The following is a 17075-nucleotide window of genomic DNA, read 5'->3' as shown; positions in this document are numbered from 1 at the left end:
TGGTTGTGATGTATGGGTGTGAGGCTTATAGTTTGGAGTGATGATGGTGGTGGTGACCATGTTAATGGTGGTGCCTGTACCGGTATATGATATTAAAGGTGAGATCTTGAAGGTGGTAATGAAGGTGTCTGTTCAGGGCCCTAAACAGCACCATTTATTCACTACCATTACCATTATGAAGAGACCTAGACAATACCAGTCCCACCACAACCATCTGGTCTCTTAAAAAGCTACCTAACTTTAGTCAGGAATATTTTTTTTCATTTGCATGGCATTAATTTTTTCATTCTTGATTAACTGCAGTAAGTTTTGTGAAAGGGCATACTTGTGTTTTTTATAGGTATCAGCACAGTGTGTATAGTTATCATGATGAGTCTTGTATTTTTTATGCAAGAAGTGAAACTTCATTTGGCATGAGTTTAATAGCCCGAACCATTCAGAAACCCAATTGAGATTAGCCCATAAAGTTTAAAACAGATCGAGGCAGATGCATTAGAGAGGGGCTAGCTGTGCAGAGGGGCATAACCTTTGGTTAAAAATCAAATTGAAATCATCACATTTTCCTCTGCACTAGTTGTATATAAATGCTATAGCCTGTTGCAAATAAGTTGTTGCTTAATGCTAGTTTGCTTGGCTGAGCAGACATGTTGACCACAGGTAAGCAGCTGCTGTGGGGTCTTCCTGCTGGTACAGTACAGTACATAGACCATGTAGAGATTGCAAAAAAGTTACTAAATACAAAGAGTTGCCTAATGGAAGAACTCTACATGTGTCAGAAATAATAAACAAAATGCCTTTATCTCCTCAGCCATCAAGATATCACCATGATCATCATGCCCTTTTGTTTGTTTTTTAGCTTGAAACCTCTTCTGTCAGACTGTAATAGTTTACACTAACATTACTGATTATTAGTGGTAGGTGGGGGCGCTCGTCATCCACTCACCCGATGTAGTGCTGCTTTGGGTGTCTGCCCTTTCCTCTCTTCTTTCCTTCCCATTCTGTCTTTCTTTCTTTCATTCTTTCCTCTTTCTTCTGTCTATAGGTGACTTTACATTCCCTCATCTGTCTTTCTTTTCCTCTTTCATTCCTTTTACTTCCACCTATGGGTGACTATACACTGAGTGACAAGCCAAATGGTTTCTTGCACCCCAGGAACAAAAACAAAAGTGATGATATCTAGGGTTGGTGGCGGTACTGTCAAAGACAAGGGAGAGTGGCCATTTGCAGTTTGCCACAAGGGCGTGGGAAGTAATTCCATCTTGTGCGGTGTGTGCGATAAATGGGTGCATAAGAGATGTAGTGGTATCAGAGGTAGACTGCGAGATAATGCTGATTTTATGTGTACGGCGTGCCGGGGTGAGCAGGTGGAGATTGTCAGACGTGAAAGGATTGCTGGTGAATCTCTTGAGTGTGTGGAAGAGTTTTGTTATTTGGGCGACATGTTGTGTGCTGGAGGTGGGACTGGAGCTAGCTCTGTGGCTAGGGTGAGAAGTGGTTGGAAGAAGTTCAGGGAGCTCTTGCCTCTCCTGACATTGAGAGGGCTCTCCCTACATGCTAAGGGGTCTTTGTGTGCAGCACGTGTTTGGAGTGTAATGCTGTATGGTAGTGAGACCTGGGCAGTGAAGGAGGAAGATATTCGCTGGCTCAGACGTACAGAAATGACAATGATTAGGTGGATGTGCAGTGCGTCCCTGCATCCAAGGCCTGGAGGGGCTGGGTTTATGATGGAAGAGTTGAGAGGTAGGATGGGACTGGAGTGTATTGGTGTTGTGATGAGGAGAGGTAGATTGAGGTGGTTTGGACATGTGAAGAGGATGGGGGATGATAATTGGGTGAGGAAGGTGAGAAGTGTTAATATTGGGGGTGGGGTTATGAGGGGTAGACCGAGAAAGACATGGAACGAGGTCATTAAGTGTGACCTTAGGGTTAAGGGACTGAACAGGGAGGCTGCAGTGGATCGTGCAGTGTGGAGAGCCACCATTAGGCGACCAAGGCCGACACATGCAAGCATGTTGGAGCCTTTAAAAATGAAACGAAACAAAACCATTTGCTACACTGGGTGATACCCTTATAACCAGATTATGGTGCCTGGTGGTTTAGTGGGTAATTAAGGTGCTCCAGTTGGATTAAGCCTGTGTAGGTATATCCAAGGGGTGGTGCTCATGTATTGCCACTCAGGGATGAGTGAGGCTGGTCACTTTCATCTTAAATGTCTGGACCAACTTGCCTAGCTCTGGGTTCCTATGCTTCTTATGGGGCAACATAGGATTGGATGGTGGATGGATGGATGAACATTCAATCTATCTATCTATATTCAGACGCCTCAATCCCGTTCGGGGTGGCCACAAACAAATCGCTTCCACGTCGCCCTGTCCCCCGCCATTTCACTGCCCTGCTCCCAACTCACACCTCCCTCTCTCATATACCTCTCCACCCCATCCCTCCATCTCATTCTTGGCCTCCCCCTCCTTCTCCCCCCCTCCACCTCACTCACATACACTCTTTTCATCAGTCTTTCACCCTCCATCCTCTCCACATGGCCAAACCACCTCAGTGTATTCCTCCTAACGCTTCCTATCACATCCACATCCACACCACAACGCTCCTTTATATCCTCATTTGTCAGCCTGTCTCTCCATGTGACTCCACAGGCTCCTCTTAAATAACTCATTTCCACTGCTCTCACTCTTGACTTGTGCCCTTCCAACAACGTCCAAGCTTCACTTCCATACGTTAGAGTTGGTATCACAATACTGTCATGTAGTAACTTTTTCACTTCCATGCTCACTTCCCTGTTTCTTATCACTGCAAAACAGTTTTCTATTCTTTCTCCAAACACATGAAGCAAAGTAACCATACTTTGGAAAGCTGTATGTGTTGTTTTTTTATTTATATACAGTAGTCCCTCAATTATCCGGACGTGTTCATTACCAGGACGCTGGATCTTGGCTGTATTAAACCATTAGCCAAATTTACTTGCTATTGTCTGGACGTAAAAGTCCCCGAGAACTTCAGCCAGCCAGCTAATATATTCAAACATTCGGTATTACGGCCACTGGGCTCGAGCCATGAGTGCAGAGTAGGCTTAACTCATAACCAGAGCTAAAATATCCAAAATATTGTATCTGTTCTCCCCCTGTACTGAATGGCCAAAGTCTCGCGCTTGTCTGATCACTTCCAGCGAACCTCCAGCACCCGAGTAATACAACTGTAACCCACAGGCGGTGTCAAAACGTCCGGGCGCATCCCCACCCAATGTCTAAGTTGCACGGCCACTGGCCTAAGCCTTTCATAACTGCCCTTGAGATTGCAACACAGACCACAAGCCACGAGTACTTGTTCGGTGACAGCGGCCATCTGCCTCTCTACTGAACGTTGAAAGTCCCCTGGTCACCATGAGTTGTGTTTCTGCATGGGCACTTGGCGTCTAACAGACTACAAGCCTCAAGTAAATGTATGGTAAAAGCGCCCATCCGTCTCTTGACAGAAGGGGGAGAATCCTGCCCACAGCCCATCCCATCTCCGTACCCTCCTGGCTCCCCCCTCACTCCCTCAGTCCATACCCTCCTTCATGGTGATAACACTGACTCGTGAGTTTTTACATTTTTTTGCAGTTTATTCGACTACTAGTGGTCGTATTGAAATTCCGCAAAATCCACGAGAATATCATGAAATTCTGCATCTAGACATATGCTTAACTCTTGGAAGGTGCTGTCAAAATATTGCACTAGGATGGTGGGAACTTATATGAAGGTTAGTGTTACACATCTTCCTTCCTTCCTCTTTTATTATTCTTTCCTTCATTCTTTCCTCTTCCTTATGCCTACGGGTGACTTTACACTCCCTCTTCTGTGTTTCTTTCCATCACTGTTTCGTCTTCCTTCTGCCTATGGGTGACTCTGCACTGAGTGACAAGCCAAATTGTTTCCTGTTTACCAGGAAACCATTTACAGTGCTGGGTGGTAACCATATAACCAAATTATAGCACCTTGTGGTTTAGTGGGTAATTAAGGGGCTCGAATTGGATTGAGCATGTGTAGGTTTATATCCAAGGGGTGGTTGGGGTTTATTGCTTATGTAATGCCACTTAGGGATGAGTGAGGCTGGTCATTCTCATCTTAAATGTCAAGACCAACTTGCCTAACCCGGGCTCCTACGCTCCTCATGGGACGACATAAGATTGGATGATGGGTGAATGGAAGTGTTACTCCTGAACACTTTATTTCTGCTGAATTTGTGTACTTTTACTTTTCACTGTTCATCCATCCATTCCTCCATCATCCAATCTTACTTTTCATTGTTATGTGTTTGAATAGCTCTCCCTATAGTATAAACACCAACGAAGCTGATGGTATACCATTTATACTAATATCTGGTGGCATATTTGGCCATGGATTTTTTTTTTTTTTTTTTTTTTTTTTTTTTCCCCGGGAGCAATCACTCGTTACAGGTAACTGATTTTCGAACTGTCTTTAGGTTTTTTGTGGATTTTTGTAGTTTATGTGTTGTTTTCATGATGTTTAGCATTTATATGGATAATCCTATGTGTGTTTTGATGTCTCAGTATGGCAGAATGACTGGAAAACGGTGCCAAAATTAGGAGGGATACTGTACATACAGCAGTGTATAGGTGGGGTCCTTGATGGTTTTCTTTTCTCTTCTTCTTCTTTTCTTTTTATGGCTTTTTTGGTGTTTAGCATTGCTTTGGATATTCTTGTGTGTGTTTTTGATGTCTAAATATGGAATATTGACTTGACACAAGTGCCAACATTAGGAGGGGTACTGTACATACAGTAGTGTACAGGTAGGGTGTTTTTTGGTTTTCATTTTTTTTTTTTTTTTTAATGGATTTCTTGGTGTTGAAAATTATTTTGGATAATCCTGTGTATGTTCTGATATCAAAATATGGCAGAGTCACTGGAAAATAGTGCCAAAATAAGGAGGGGTGCTGTACATAAAATAGTGTATAGATAGGGTGTTACAGTATTTGGTTGTCAGTGGTTTTTCTGCATGGTTTTCTCGGTGTTTAGCATGACTTTGGATACTCCTATGTGTGTTTTGATGTCCAGATATGCCTGAATGACTGGAAAACACTGCCAAATTAAGCATAGGTATTTTACAAATAGGGGTATAGGTTGAAGGTTGAGTATAGGTAGGGTCTGAGCATGGTAGGGGAATAGTGTTCATTATCCAGATGCTGCCACTACCCAAACATGCCTTTGGCTCTATTATGTCAGGATAAATGAGGGATATCTGTGTGTGTGTGTGTGTGTGTGTGTATATATAGATGAATCGTTGTTGACTGCAGAGAATGAAAGGGATGCAGAAGAATGATGTAAGAAATGGGAGATGTAATGGGACACAAGTTTGAGAGTACATGCAGATAAAACAAAAGTGATGATATCTTGGACTGGTGGCAGTACCATCAAAGCAGAGGGAGTGTGGCCATGTGCATTTTCCCACAAAGGTGTGGGAAGTAACTCCATCTTGTCTAGTGTTTGTGATAAGTTGTTGCATAAGAGATGCAGTGATATTAGAGATAGACAGCAAAATAATGCTAATTTTGTGTGTGTAGTATGTCGGGAGAGCTTCTAGAGATTGTCAGGCATTAAAGGATTAATCTTGCTGGAGATTTTTGTGTGTGTGTGTGGAGGAATTTTGTTATTCAAGGGACATGTTATGTGCAGGAGGTGCTGTTGTTAGCTCTGTTGCCAGGATAAAGAGAGATTGGAGGAAGTCCAGGGAACTGTTGCCTCTCCTAACAGTGAGAAGGCTTTCTCTCCGTTCTAAAGGATCATTGTATGCAGCTTGTGTTAGGAGTGTAATGCTGTATGGTAGTGAGACCTGGGCAGCAAAGGGAGAGGAAATTTGTAGGCTCAAACCTACAGAAATGACAGTGATTAGATGGCAGTGTAGTGCATCCTTGAATGCAAGGCATGGAGGGTCTTGGATAGCAACTGAAGAGTTGAGAGGAAGGATGGGACTGCAATGTATTGGTGTTGTGATGAGGAGGGGTAAATCGAGATGGTTTGAGTATATTGAATGAATGGAAGAGAACAGTTGGGTGTGGAAGGAAGGAATTGTGAACATCGAGCATAGGGCTATCAGAGGCAGACCTGAAAGATCTGGGACGAGGTCATAGTGTGTGACCTCAGGGATGAGGGACTGCGTAGGGAGGCTGCCAGAGATCGAGTAATGTAAAGAGCCATTATTAAGTGACTGAAGCCTATGCATGTAATCATGTTGGAGACTTTTTAATTGTACAGTGATTAATATTTACCTTTATTAACCCACTGTAACAACCAAACATGATGCCTTTATGATTTTTCTCTCCAAGAAGCGACTTTTTTTTTCTTTTCTTTTTTTCTTTTTTTTTCTTTTTTTTCTCCAAGCTCACATCAGACTGTCCAGTGGAACTTGGCTTATTAATCTTTGATGTGAAATAGTTATGGTACACCTTGCATCAGTTATGATGAGTCATGTACAAATACAGTATTCCTCGATATTCCTGCCAAGCATCACACTAAAATGAAAGGAACTTTTCCTTTTCCACCATTTTTTTTTTTTTTTTTAATTCTTGATCGTGTAATACCATGATATACGTCATTCTGTAGAAAAAGATGTGCACTTACCTGATAGGCTTATTTCAGAGATGAAAATCAGTCCCATAGTTAGTATTGGTTGTTGAATCTCTGGGTTAGTACTTCATCGGTATTGTAATGGCTGCTTCAAAATTAGCAGTGAGAGGTGTGGAAATTGGCCAAAGGGGGAGGGAGAGACTTGCAGGCCATTTGCACAGTCCTGTAATGCCCGAAAGGCCTGAACTCCCGTATTTTTTAATCTTATGTCTTACTCGTACTGTCCAGCACTTGTGGCATGTTTACGAATATGCTGGGTCTGTTCTAATTGTTGATTTTTTGCCATTTTGAGTTCATAAATCATTTATTTATTTTCTCAATTTCTCCAGAAATGACTGTAGTCCTCCAGAGTTAGCAGAAGAAGCCACAAAACAAGATGCTGAAAGCCTGATAAATGGTAAGGTTACTTATTCATTTGGGTGAATGTGGAACTAAGCCACGGCAAGATATGAGTAGAAAATACATCATCATCCCAAACCATATTTTCATATTCTCATAGGGCAGAAGTATGTAGAGCCAGGCTTTCAAATTTCTCTGGTGACTTTGGTTGCAGGAGACAGCTGCCCCTAGTTAAAGTTCCTTTGGCCTCTTTTACCATAAGTGGTGTGAAACCTACAAACATAATGTTAAAAGTGAGTGTGCGAAAATGAAAAGAAGCTCCTAATTTTTTATTGCTCTATAGAACACCTGTAAAGGTTAGGTGTAGTCAACTTCCATCTCACATTATGGAATGTAGTCAGTAATGATACAAAAAGTTCAGACGTTGCATTGTTATGACATGCTTCATAAATTATTGTAAAAAACTGGGGTCTTGTCCCTACTTTCTTGACCATAGTTTCAATATATGCTGAGAGGTGGTTTCCTTCATCCTTGTAATGGAAGCGTTCGTTTCCATGCTGTGATAATTATTTGATCCTCTTGACTGTGACATCTAGTAGAATACCCCACTTTAATCCCTTGGCTGCAGTTAAGGTGGCAAGAGCGATACCCCTGTTGCGGCAATCCACAGAAAAGTTACCCATTTTCAGTGCAATGATTTTCATATTAATACACAAGATAAAGAAAAAAAAATAGAACATGCATAAGAAAGCGAAACCATTCTTCTCGCCTATGGGCTCATCATTAAATGTTTAGATTCTCCTGCAGTGCTGCAGAGAGAGGTTGAAGCAATGCCATTTTCATTTTTTTTTTTTTTTTTGCTGTAGCTGTCCGTCATGCACCACCACCCACACCGCCACTCACCACACTTCACAAAAGTTACCCATTTTCAGTGCGGTAGTTTACAAGATAAAAATAAATAAATAAATAAAACATGCACAAGAAAGCAAAACCATTTTTCTTACCTATGAGCACATCAATGAATGTTTAAATGCTCCTACGATGTCACAGAGAAAGGTTGAAGCAATGCCATTTTCGGTGTTTTTTTGGGGGCGTTGCTGTAGCTGTCTGTCACGCACCACCACCCTCACTGCCACTCATGACATTATTTCCCAACCATGCACCACTATGTGCATCACTTTCTTTGTATTATCTTGAATGGTTCACATAGCACTTCAAAATCATTGATTTACAAACATTATAAAATAAAATAATGTGATACTGAACCATGAAATAATTGTAAATACAGTAATGCTAAATTCAGTGAAAGATATTTACATTGCTTATACCAGACACTTTCATTTTCCCTATATTTTAGTCATTTACACTTGCTCTCTATCACTTACTTACATTTGTTCAGTCACTTTTCTAGAGGAGTTAGAAGTTGACAAGTGTGTGAAAGTCACGGTGGTGTAACGTCTGTGGGTTGGTGTCACATGGAGCGTGCTGTGCTGGCCTGTTTTTTCAGAGGTTCTACAATATATTCCACACTAGAATCTCTAGAATTGCTATCACTAGTAGGTGCATACTTCCTTTTCTGTGGTATATGACATCTAGCATCTCTTTTCTTGGTAACACCAAGCTTAGTTGAGGGCTGGGACGAACGCAACGGACCACCTGTAGATGCTATGACTTCCTGATGCAAACTGGGCTCACGTGGTTATGTAATGCTTGATACAGTGTGGAAGATGCTAAAAGGACAAACTGGGGACTCCAAGCATGGGTGGATGAATACACAAAGTACTTGTGCCAAAATACAGGCAGCAACTTTTGAAATTGATTCATGGATTTTAAAAGGAACATCTCAGCCTGTCATTCATACCTTTTAAAAGGAATGTCACAGCCAAGGGGTTAAGGACCCTTTACAAAAGGTGTCTCTGTAAGCACTGATTGGGGGATGAGTCATACTTTTTTTCTTGAGTGAAACAGGGTAGCCTCTCCTGTATGAAGGAAGCTGGTTGCCAGGATGAATATGTTAACTGAATTTGCCTGTTGTGGTGATGATGACAACCCCTGTTGGTATGCAGATCATGCTGGGATGGTGTCACTTACAAAGTGGATGCTTTTCCAAACACAGCCTTCAGTAATATTATAAGGAAACATGTAAACACATTGTGTGCACAGGTGATAGATTAATAACAAGTACTAGTCCAGATGAGATTAATAACAAGTACTAGTCCAGATGTGATTAAAACAACTCGCCATGAAAGAATAAAGCCAGTGCCACAAGGTGGAAATGAATAGGATGTGATGACAAGAAAACCGACTCTTCAGTTCACTTCAATCCTCATTACCACAGCATTCCACAACAAAATGAAATTTTTGGGGTTTTGAATCAGTTTCACAGGTGTAGTGGAATTACAGCTCCTGCTGCTTGACTTATGGCTGAGTTGAGATGACACCCTCACCATGCTTGTGTTTACCAGTACATTGTAGAGGCCTGGTGTCCTCTCCTACGATGCTCTAACATACCAAAAGTGAAGTAGTATGTAGAAATGAAGTTAACAACATACCAAAAAGGAAATAGTATGTAGAAATTAAGTTAACAACATACTGAAGTGAAGTAGTATGTAGAAATGAAGTTTTGAGGGCATGTGGTGGGAGGAATGGGGTAGTAATGAATGTTAGAGAGGCTTGGAGTCATTTCTTTCATGAGAGGCTACTGCAGTGCTGTGCTGTACAGGATATTCTTGACTTCATGAATTAACCCTTAATCTATGGGTGGAGTACACTGGTACTCCCACACTCTTTCTCCAGGCCACTATAAGTGGAGTATATATACTCTTTGGACTCTTGTGGCACTGCTTAGTTGCACAGTTATTGAAGTAGCTGGTGGGTTCTGGCATGTTAGAAGCTGTTTGGTGTCTTTTGCCACCCTCCCTGACTCAGTTCTGGCTCCGCTGTAGAGTCATTGAGACATGCAGTACCCCCCACCCTGCAGTGCTAACCTGAGTCACTGGAAGTGCTAATATTGTACATATAAAAAAGAGATCTGTACGATGCATTAGTGAACTAATAATACAGGCATACCCAGTTATATGATACCCCGCGATAGCGATGTAAAAAAAGTGACCCTTTCCCACCAATCGATGACCAGTCCCAAGTTATCTGATGGTTTCTTTTTTAACTGATTTTGATGATATTTTAGACTTAAATTTTGTGTTTAGGGGGAAAATATGGAAGTTGAAAAACCAAACAGTAAGGGATGCCTTCTGTAGTGAGATGAGGGTGGTGGCTGAACAGGGAGATGTGGGCGAAAGTGTTAATGAACAGTACAGAACCAAGACCAACCTCTTGAGAGTTACTGATTCAGTATGTGGATGGACAAGAGGCCCACCAAGACATAAAGTGACTAGGTGGTGGGATGAGGGTGTAGAGGCTCCAGTTAAGGAGAAAAGAAGGCTTTTCTGGGAATGTAAGAAAGGTGGTAACAAAGAGGAAGACTTGGCTGCCAAGCGTAGGGCTAGAAAAGAGGTTTACAAGGCGAAGTCTGAGTCACAGAGGCTTTTACTTGATAACCTAAAGCCTATGGAAGGGAAGAATATGATATTTAACCCCTAGGATATGCAATTCAATCAACCGAGCTTCCCTGAAGACCTGTACAGTACAGTATATGGAGCTGATTCTTCAACTCTTACAGAAATAAAAAGTTTTATGCCCATGGTTTAGAGCTTGAATTTACACACCTTATGCTGCAAACCAGAGCATTTTAGACCAACTGGTTCATGAGCTATAGCCTGTCAAAGTTGAAAAAAGATTCCCTTCCAGGCAGGGTGACTCCAGTTTTGTGTCCGTTCCCACCCCATCTCTCCCTCATTCCTCCCCTCCCATGACCTTCCTCACCCACTCCCATCAGCCCCTCCTTCTCTTCCTCCCCTCCTTCCTACCACCCCTACCCTCCTACTCCTACCCTTCAGAATATTCCAGCTCATATTTGTTTTGCAAACAGTAGCATGCACAGTAATTATATCGGTGTTCCTCACTCACTCCCAACACCCTTCGCCCCAACACTTCTCCCCTCCCCATCTTCCCTCCCCCCCATCCCCTTTCCTCATAGCTGTATAACTGTCCAGGAAAAAAAAGAAAAAAAAAAAAAGCAAAAGCATGCAAAATCTTTTTCTTGGTGTAACTCACACACTCCAGCACCCTCTCCCCTCACCCCTTCCCCCCCATCCCCTCCCCTCCCCTCAGAGCTGTCAAATCAAGTAGCTGTAAGAATTTTCCAGCTCATTTTTTTTTTTCAAACAATAGCATGCACAATGATTATGTTGGTGTTCCTCACTCACTTCCAACACCCTTCCCCCCCAACACTTCCCTCCCCATCTTCCCTCCCCCATCCCCTTCCCTCATAGCTGTGTAGTTGTCAAAAAAAAAACAAAAAAAAAAAAAAAAATCTTTTTCTTGCTGCTTCTCACACACTCCAGCACCCTCTCCCCTCACCCCTTCCTCCCCCTCCCATCCCCTCAGAGCTGTCAAATCAAGTAGCTGTAAGAATTTCAAGGGGAAAAATTACCTGGGTGCTAATCGCAGCTGACATTGCCTGAGACTCAGCTGAAACTCTACATCACAGAGAGAGTGACTTATCATGCGCTTTGACAAACAAAGAGCAAAAAGAAACACAAAGAACTACATCAAATGGAAAAGCATATGCAAAAACCTTTGGTAGGTACAGAAGGTATGCATAGTACGCGAGCTCACAGTACGCGAATCTCATTGTATACGAGGACCTATTTTTTATCGAATTTTAGTGTATTTTTTAATGGTGATGCGAACTGAACTCGTAATAGGTGAGACGGCAGTGAAGAGTGGCCCAAATCTGGGGTTACCCTGAGCACGCAACATTGCCACCCCAAGAAGCTCCAACGGTTGCCTGTGCTCCGCCCACCATGTGATGTCGATGATGTACACTCATGACATGATGCCCAGTGCACCTCGTGGAGGGTAGATGTGAAGAGAGAGGCCCAGCAGAGGAAACACGTGTGCACAGTGGGTACACTCACTGTTCCAGCTACGTTCTCTTCTACTCTCTGGCTATTGTTTTGTGTGCTACAACCGTTCCCGTGATTGCCGTACTACGCCAGGATGTCTGCCGTGTCATCCAGAAAGAAGTGCATCAGCCATGCCCTGAAGATGGAAGTCATCAAGAGACAGGAGAAGGTCAAGGGTAACATTACCATTGGGAAGGAACTCGGCTTGGCAGAATCGACGGTACGGACAATATGAACGAACAGGGAGGCCATAAAGAAGACTGTTAAGACGTATGGGACAGCAGCACTTGACGGGAGAAGCAGGCTGACCAACCAGGCAATAATTCTTATGGAGCAGTACCTGGCAACATACATCGTGAGGAAAGAGGAGGAGGGAGTGCCACTGAATGGGCGCTACATCAGGCACCAGGTAAAACTTTTCTGCAAGGCTGCAGCTCAGAAGCTTGATGTTGAGAAACCATTCAAAGCCTCCGTGGGATAGCTAGGCCGGTTCCTGAAGAGGAAGGAGCTATGTTACGTTTGCCTTACTGGCAAGCGTGCATCGGCGGTTGAAATGGCAGCCAAGGACCATCCAGCCATCCTAAAGGGGATAATCAACGAGGGTGGCAACAGCAGGGACCAAATCTACAATATTGATGAAACGGCCCTGTACTAAAAGGCTTTGCCGAAGTTCAGTTTTATTAGTAAACATCAGTGGCAGGCTTGGGGGAGAAAAATGGACAAGAGCAGGATAACGGTCTTGTTCGCCATGAACTTATCAAGCACACACAAGATGCAGCCTGTTGTGGTTCATACCGCAGCACACCTCAGATGTTACAAGAATCTTCGCTGCATGGATGACAGTGGGGTGTACAGGTACAGCAACTCCAGCAGCTGGATGACGAGCAGCATCATGTAGGAGTGGCTGCTACGGCACTTCATCCCTGACACCAAGGCGAATTCCCGGAATCTTGGCATCCCATTCAAGGTGCTCCTCATCCTCGACAACACCCAAAGTCATCCAACCTGGCTAGCAGACCTCAGTAGGGACTGCAAGATCATTTTTTTGCCACCCAGAACAACCTCTCTCATCCAGCTGCTAGATCAGGAGTTGCTTGCAATGGTGAAGCAGCTATACCACCAGCTCCCCTATGACCACCTCCGCACCAAAACTGACAACCCAGAGGAACTGCAGGTAATCCTTGCCTTGGACACCGTGTGGAATGATGTCATGGATGCCGAGGACGGTTGGGACTCGCCTCCCACTTCACCTGCTCCATCAGCTCCATGCACAGCACCCGCACCACCAACCGCTTCAACTCCTGATAAGAGTGTAATAGCTTTTTGGTGGTCATTCATCCTGAAGGATGCCATCAACTTCCTGTTGTCTTCTTGGGCAGATATCACCAACGCAACAATCAACCATGCCTGGCGCCTTCTCGTTCCGCACCTGTGTGACATCACACTGGCAAGCAGCTTTCAGTCCCTGGCCGCTGCCGAGGCAGCCACTCTCACAACTGCACAAGCTGTGCCCGGGTTTCAGGGTGTCACGCTGGAGGAGATCAGGGGCTTACGTACGGCAGCAGTGGAGCAGGATCCCCAGGAAATCATGGAACGAGTGGACGAGGCCAACGCAGAGCAGGAAACTGCAGCAGAACAGCCAGCACCATCAACAATGAAGAGTGGAGACTTGTCGATGATGGAGGTCAGCCAGGTACTGTGTGCCCTAGATAAATTCAAGGAAGAATTGAAAGACATTGAACACTGTCAGTTGCGAGTTGGAGGAAGTAATGACTTCACTGGACAGAACCTTCTGCTACTACACTGACAGGCACAATCAGGAAGTTAATAGAAGGATGCGAACCCTCATCACCCATTACCTGCGGCATCAGGAAAGTGAGGAATCACTCCCTTCAACATCAGAAGATCCATTTCCTGGAGTGGATCAAGAAGATGATGTGATGTCTGAGGTGTCAGAAATAGACCTTGAAGGGTTTATGAATGATGTGAGTGCATTAGCTAGTGAAAGTGTCGAAAGTGCTGGTGACGAGAGTGGTGAGGAAGGTGGTGTGGCGGGTGGTGCAGGAGGTGCATGCTAGGTGCCTCACCCTGCCTCGGATCCCCTTCTTACCTCCATCAAGCCTGTTGTCCTCCTGGGTTAAGGTGAGCAGCCATATTCTTGTTGGTTTAATTAAGCTATATCCTTGTTGATTTAGTAAAGCCATAATCTTGTTGGTTTACTTTATCTTAGCTAATATGTCTTAGATAGTTTCCCTGTACTGTACAGTACATTACCCTCGCGTCCAACACGGTAATATTGTCATGCATGGGTCACGTGTTGGACCAAAAACGTGTTGGACTAACAATAGAGCTTATGGGGAAAAATGAATTATGTCAGCAACCCTAGGAAAAGTCACCCTAAATACCTACCATATACCTATACATATATTGGTACTATTGTCATTATAATAAATGGTACTGTGCTATGAATGATAACTAACCTTTTAGGATAGTGTTGGTGGGCTTGCTGGGAATGGAAGGTGGTATCCAAGGCTGTAGGTAGTCCTACTGGGTCCCCGGAGGATGGCTGCTGGCGTCTCTAGCGGGTAATGGCTGTTGCTCCTCCTCAACCTCCCTCATAAATCCTTCGAAATCACACTCAGAATCACTATCTTTGTCCACAGCCATGGAAGGTCCTGCTTCTGCCTGTCCTAGCACTCTGTAATCCTCGGCAAAGGGCATGCTTCTCACACTTTTGCCAGAGCCCCGTCTCGTGACTGTGGAAAGTGATCGCTGTCGCTGACTCGGTAGAGAATTAGGAGAAGCAACTTTGTTTATAAACTGGTACACACGCCGATGAGAAGGGTTTCAAAACGATTGATATTTATTCTAAAATATTAATATGTATTCAGTGTCAGGCTAAATGTTCAATGCTGTAGTACAATACATTCTCTGTCGAGTCGCCTGGGTTTTGGTCACACTGTTTTGCCCGTCGTATCCTCGGCAGGAATCCATCCAGATGAATTCCAAATGCCCGTGGTATCGTCGGCAATTTTACCACGTTACCATTCTGATTTACCATCGTATCCTTGGCAAACCTGGTATGAAGTGCCGTGTGATAGCCTTCGGCTGCCAGGATCTTGTCTTGGTTTTTTATTATGGTCCTCACGTTGGCTTCATTCATGTCGTAGGCCTTGGCAATGTCAACTTTCCTCTCCCCTTTCTTCTTCCTCTCGATGCTTTCTAGCTTGGTGGCCTGAAGGAGGTGCCGACGCTTCTTGGGGTTCTCGGAAGGCTTCTTAGGCATCGTGAGCAGGGTAAAATGCAGTAACAAGGGCAGAAAATGCAGCAAGAAAAAAGCACCTTCCAATGTGAATTATGCGACTGAGTGGCACTGTGGCGGGAGAAATTTAAACAAAACATCACGTGTCAGCAGAAGCATTTTTAATTGGGCGGCATCACGATCACGTCACGATAGCGGGCGGGGAAGGCTACTTGATCAGAAGTTTTCATTGGCTATCATCATCATGGGAATGTCCAGTATGACCGTGTTGGACCGGGGGTGATCGTGCTAGAGGTGAACTCTGCGGATTTCGCCCACTTCTCGGAGCTCTGTGTGTGTTATGCTAACACACTCGTGTTGCAGTAATTAAATCGTATTAAATAATACTAATTATTTGCTCTCTGTGCTGGACGTGAATCGTTCTGAACTAACGCGTGATGGACGCAAGGGTACTGTACTTAGGTCTGAAAGGAGTCTTAAGGGTTACCGATGAAAGGGGGTGCCTCCCGTATGTAATTTTTCCCACAAGTTTATGTTTTCACAGTACGCGAATTCCTAGTAAGTGACCTCCTCTGCCGCTCATAAACTCAAGTACTATGCACACCTACTGTACGTAATTGTGCCAGTAACATGCTTTTCCCCCAAAAAAACATGCAGAAAACATGGAAATTCATTTTAAAAAACATGAAAAAAAAACTTACATTCTATGTTTCGTGTATTGGTGTATGCAGTTACACAAACAATAATCTGGTGTTGAATGAAAACACGCAACATGAATAGTAACAATGACGTATAGTACTCCAGGCGGGGGGGGGGGAAGGTAAGTGGACGGCATACTACAGGGGGTGGGTGGTGGGGTGGGGTGGGGAGGGGAGGGGAGAGGCCTGGAGGGGTGGTATGAGGGTATAGAGGTGGGAGACAGACACCACAAGACAGAGGACAGGCAGAGAGGGAGTACAGGGGTGTGGAGGGTGGGTATGGGGGATATAACCCTCCCCAGGGAGACAGGGAAGGGGGGAAAAGGGGGGGGAACCATGGTGGCATGATGGAGGATGATGGGGGAGGGGGAGGGAGGGAGCAGGAGACAGTCAGAGGCGAGGGAAGGGGAGAGGGAACAAAGGTATTGGGGTAGAGGAAGGTAGCCAGAGGACTTAGTTCTCATTGGTTTGCATCGATATACGTCACAATCGGGTCAAAGCCTAGTGTCCGGAGTTTTTTATAAAGGCTCCTCTATCGATCACATTCGGCATCTAGTATAATCCTGAAAATGGATCAGTCGATCCTTTTAGTACTTTAGGGGCTAAGGTGGCAAATCAGATGAAGAGGGAGAATAGGATATCGTAGGTGAGCAGTGTGTGAAGAATGATGAAGGATGGATTGTGGTGAACAGTGGGGATATTTTAAACCCATTAAGAGAGCATTACAGCCTTTTGTTGAATAAGGAGTTTGACTGGGACAAGGAAAGTTTGGAGCCAGCAGCCAGTGTTTGGCCCTTGGCCTTTGATTGATGCTGCCACTGTGAGCAGGGCAATAGGCAGGATGCAGGTAGGGAAGGCAGCAGGTGTGTCTGGGTTGACTGCTGAAATGTTGAAAGCCTCAGAAGATATAGGAGTGATGTTAGTCACTGACCTGATAAATAGAAGTGATGTTAGTCACTGACCTGATAAATACGATCATATATGAGTGTGTTGTCCTGGATGATTGGCTAAAGAGTGTAATTGTAAATGTGTACAAGGGGAAGGGCGATGCCCTGAAAAGAGGAAATTATAGAGGCATAAAGCTTTTAGACAATATAATGAAGGTAATGGA

General features: G+C 44.1%; 1 protein-coding gene across 1 annotated transcript in view; it reads left to right on the top strand.

Moving 5' to 3' along the window:
* The window catches only part of LOC145392090 (uncharacterized), a 74790-nt gene that overhangs the window by 46488 nt on the left and 11227 nt on the right, over nt 1-17075 (top strand). Inside the window, exon 6 of the mRNA XM_080266545.1 lies at nt 6968-7035. Coding sequence (XP_080122671.1) covers nt 6968-7035 — 68 coding nt within the window. The remainder of the gene's footprint in view (nt 1-6967; nt 7036-17075) is intronic.

This window comes from Coenobita brevimanus, chromosome 21 (assembly GCF_032717465.1).
Source record: "Coenobita brevimanus isolate Jiangsu-jjx chromosome 21, ASM3271746v2, whole genome shotgun sequence".
NCBI lineage: Eukaryota > Metazoa > Arthropoda > Malacostraca > Decapoda > Coenobitidae > Coenobita > Coenobita brevimanus.
Note: the sequence above shows the minus strand (reverse complement) of the source record. Positions and strands in the feature narration are given on the sequence as shown.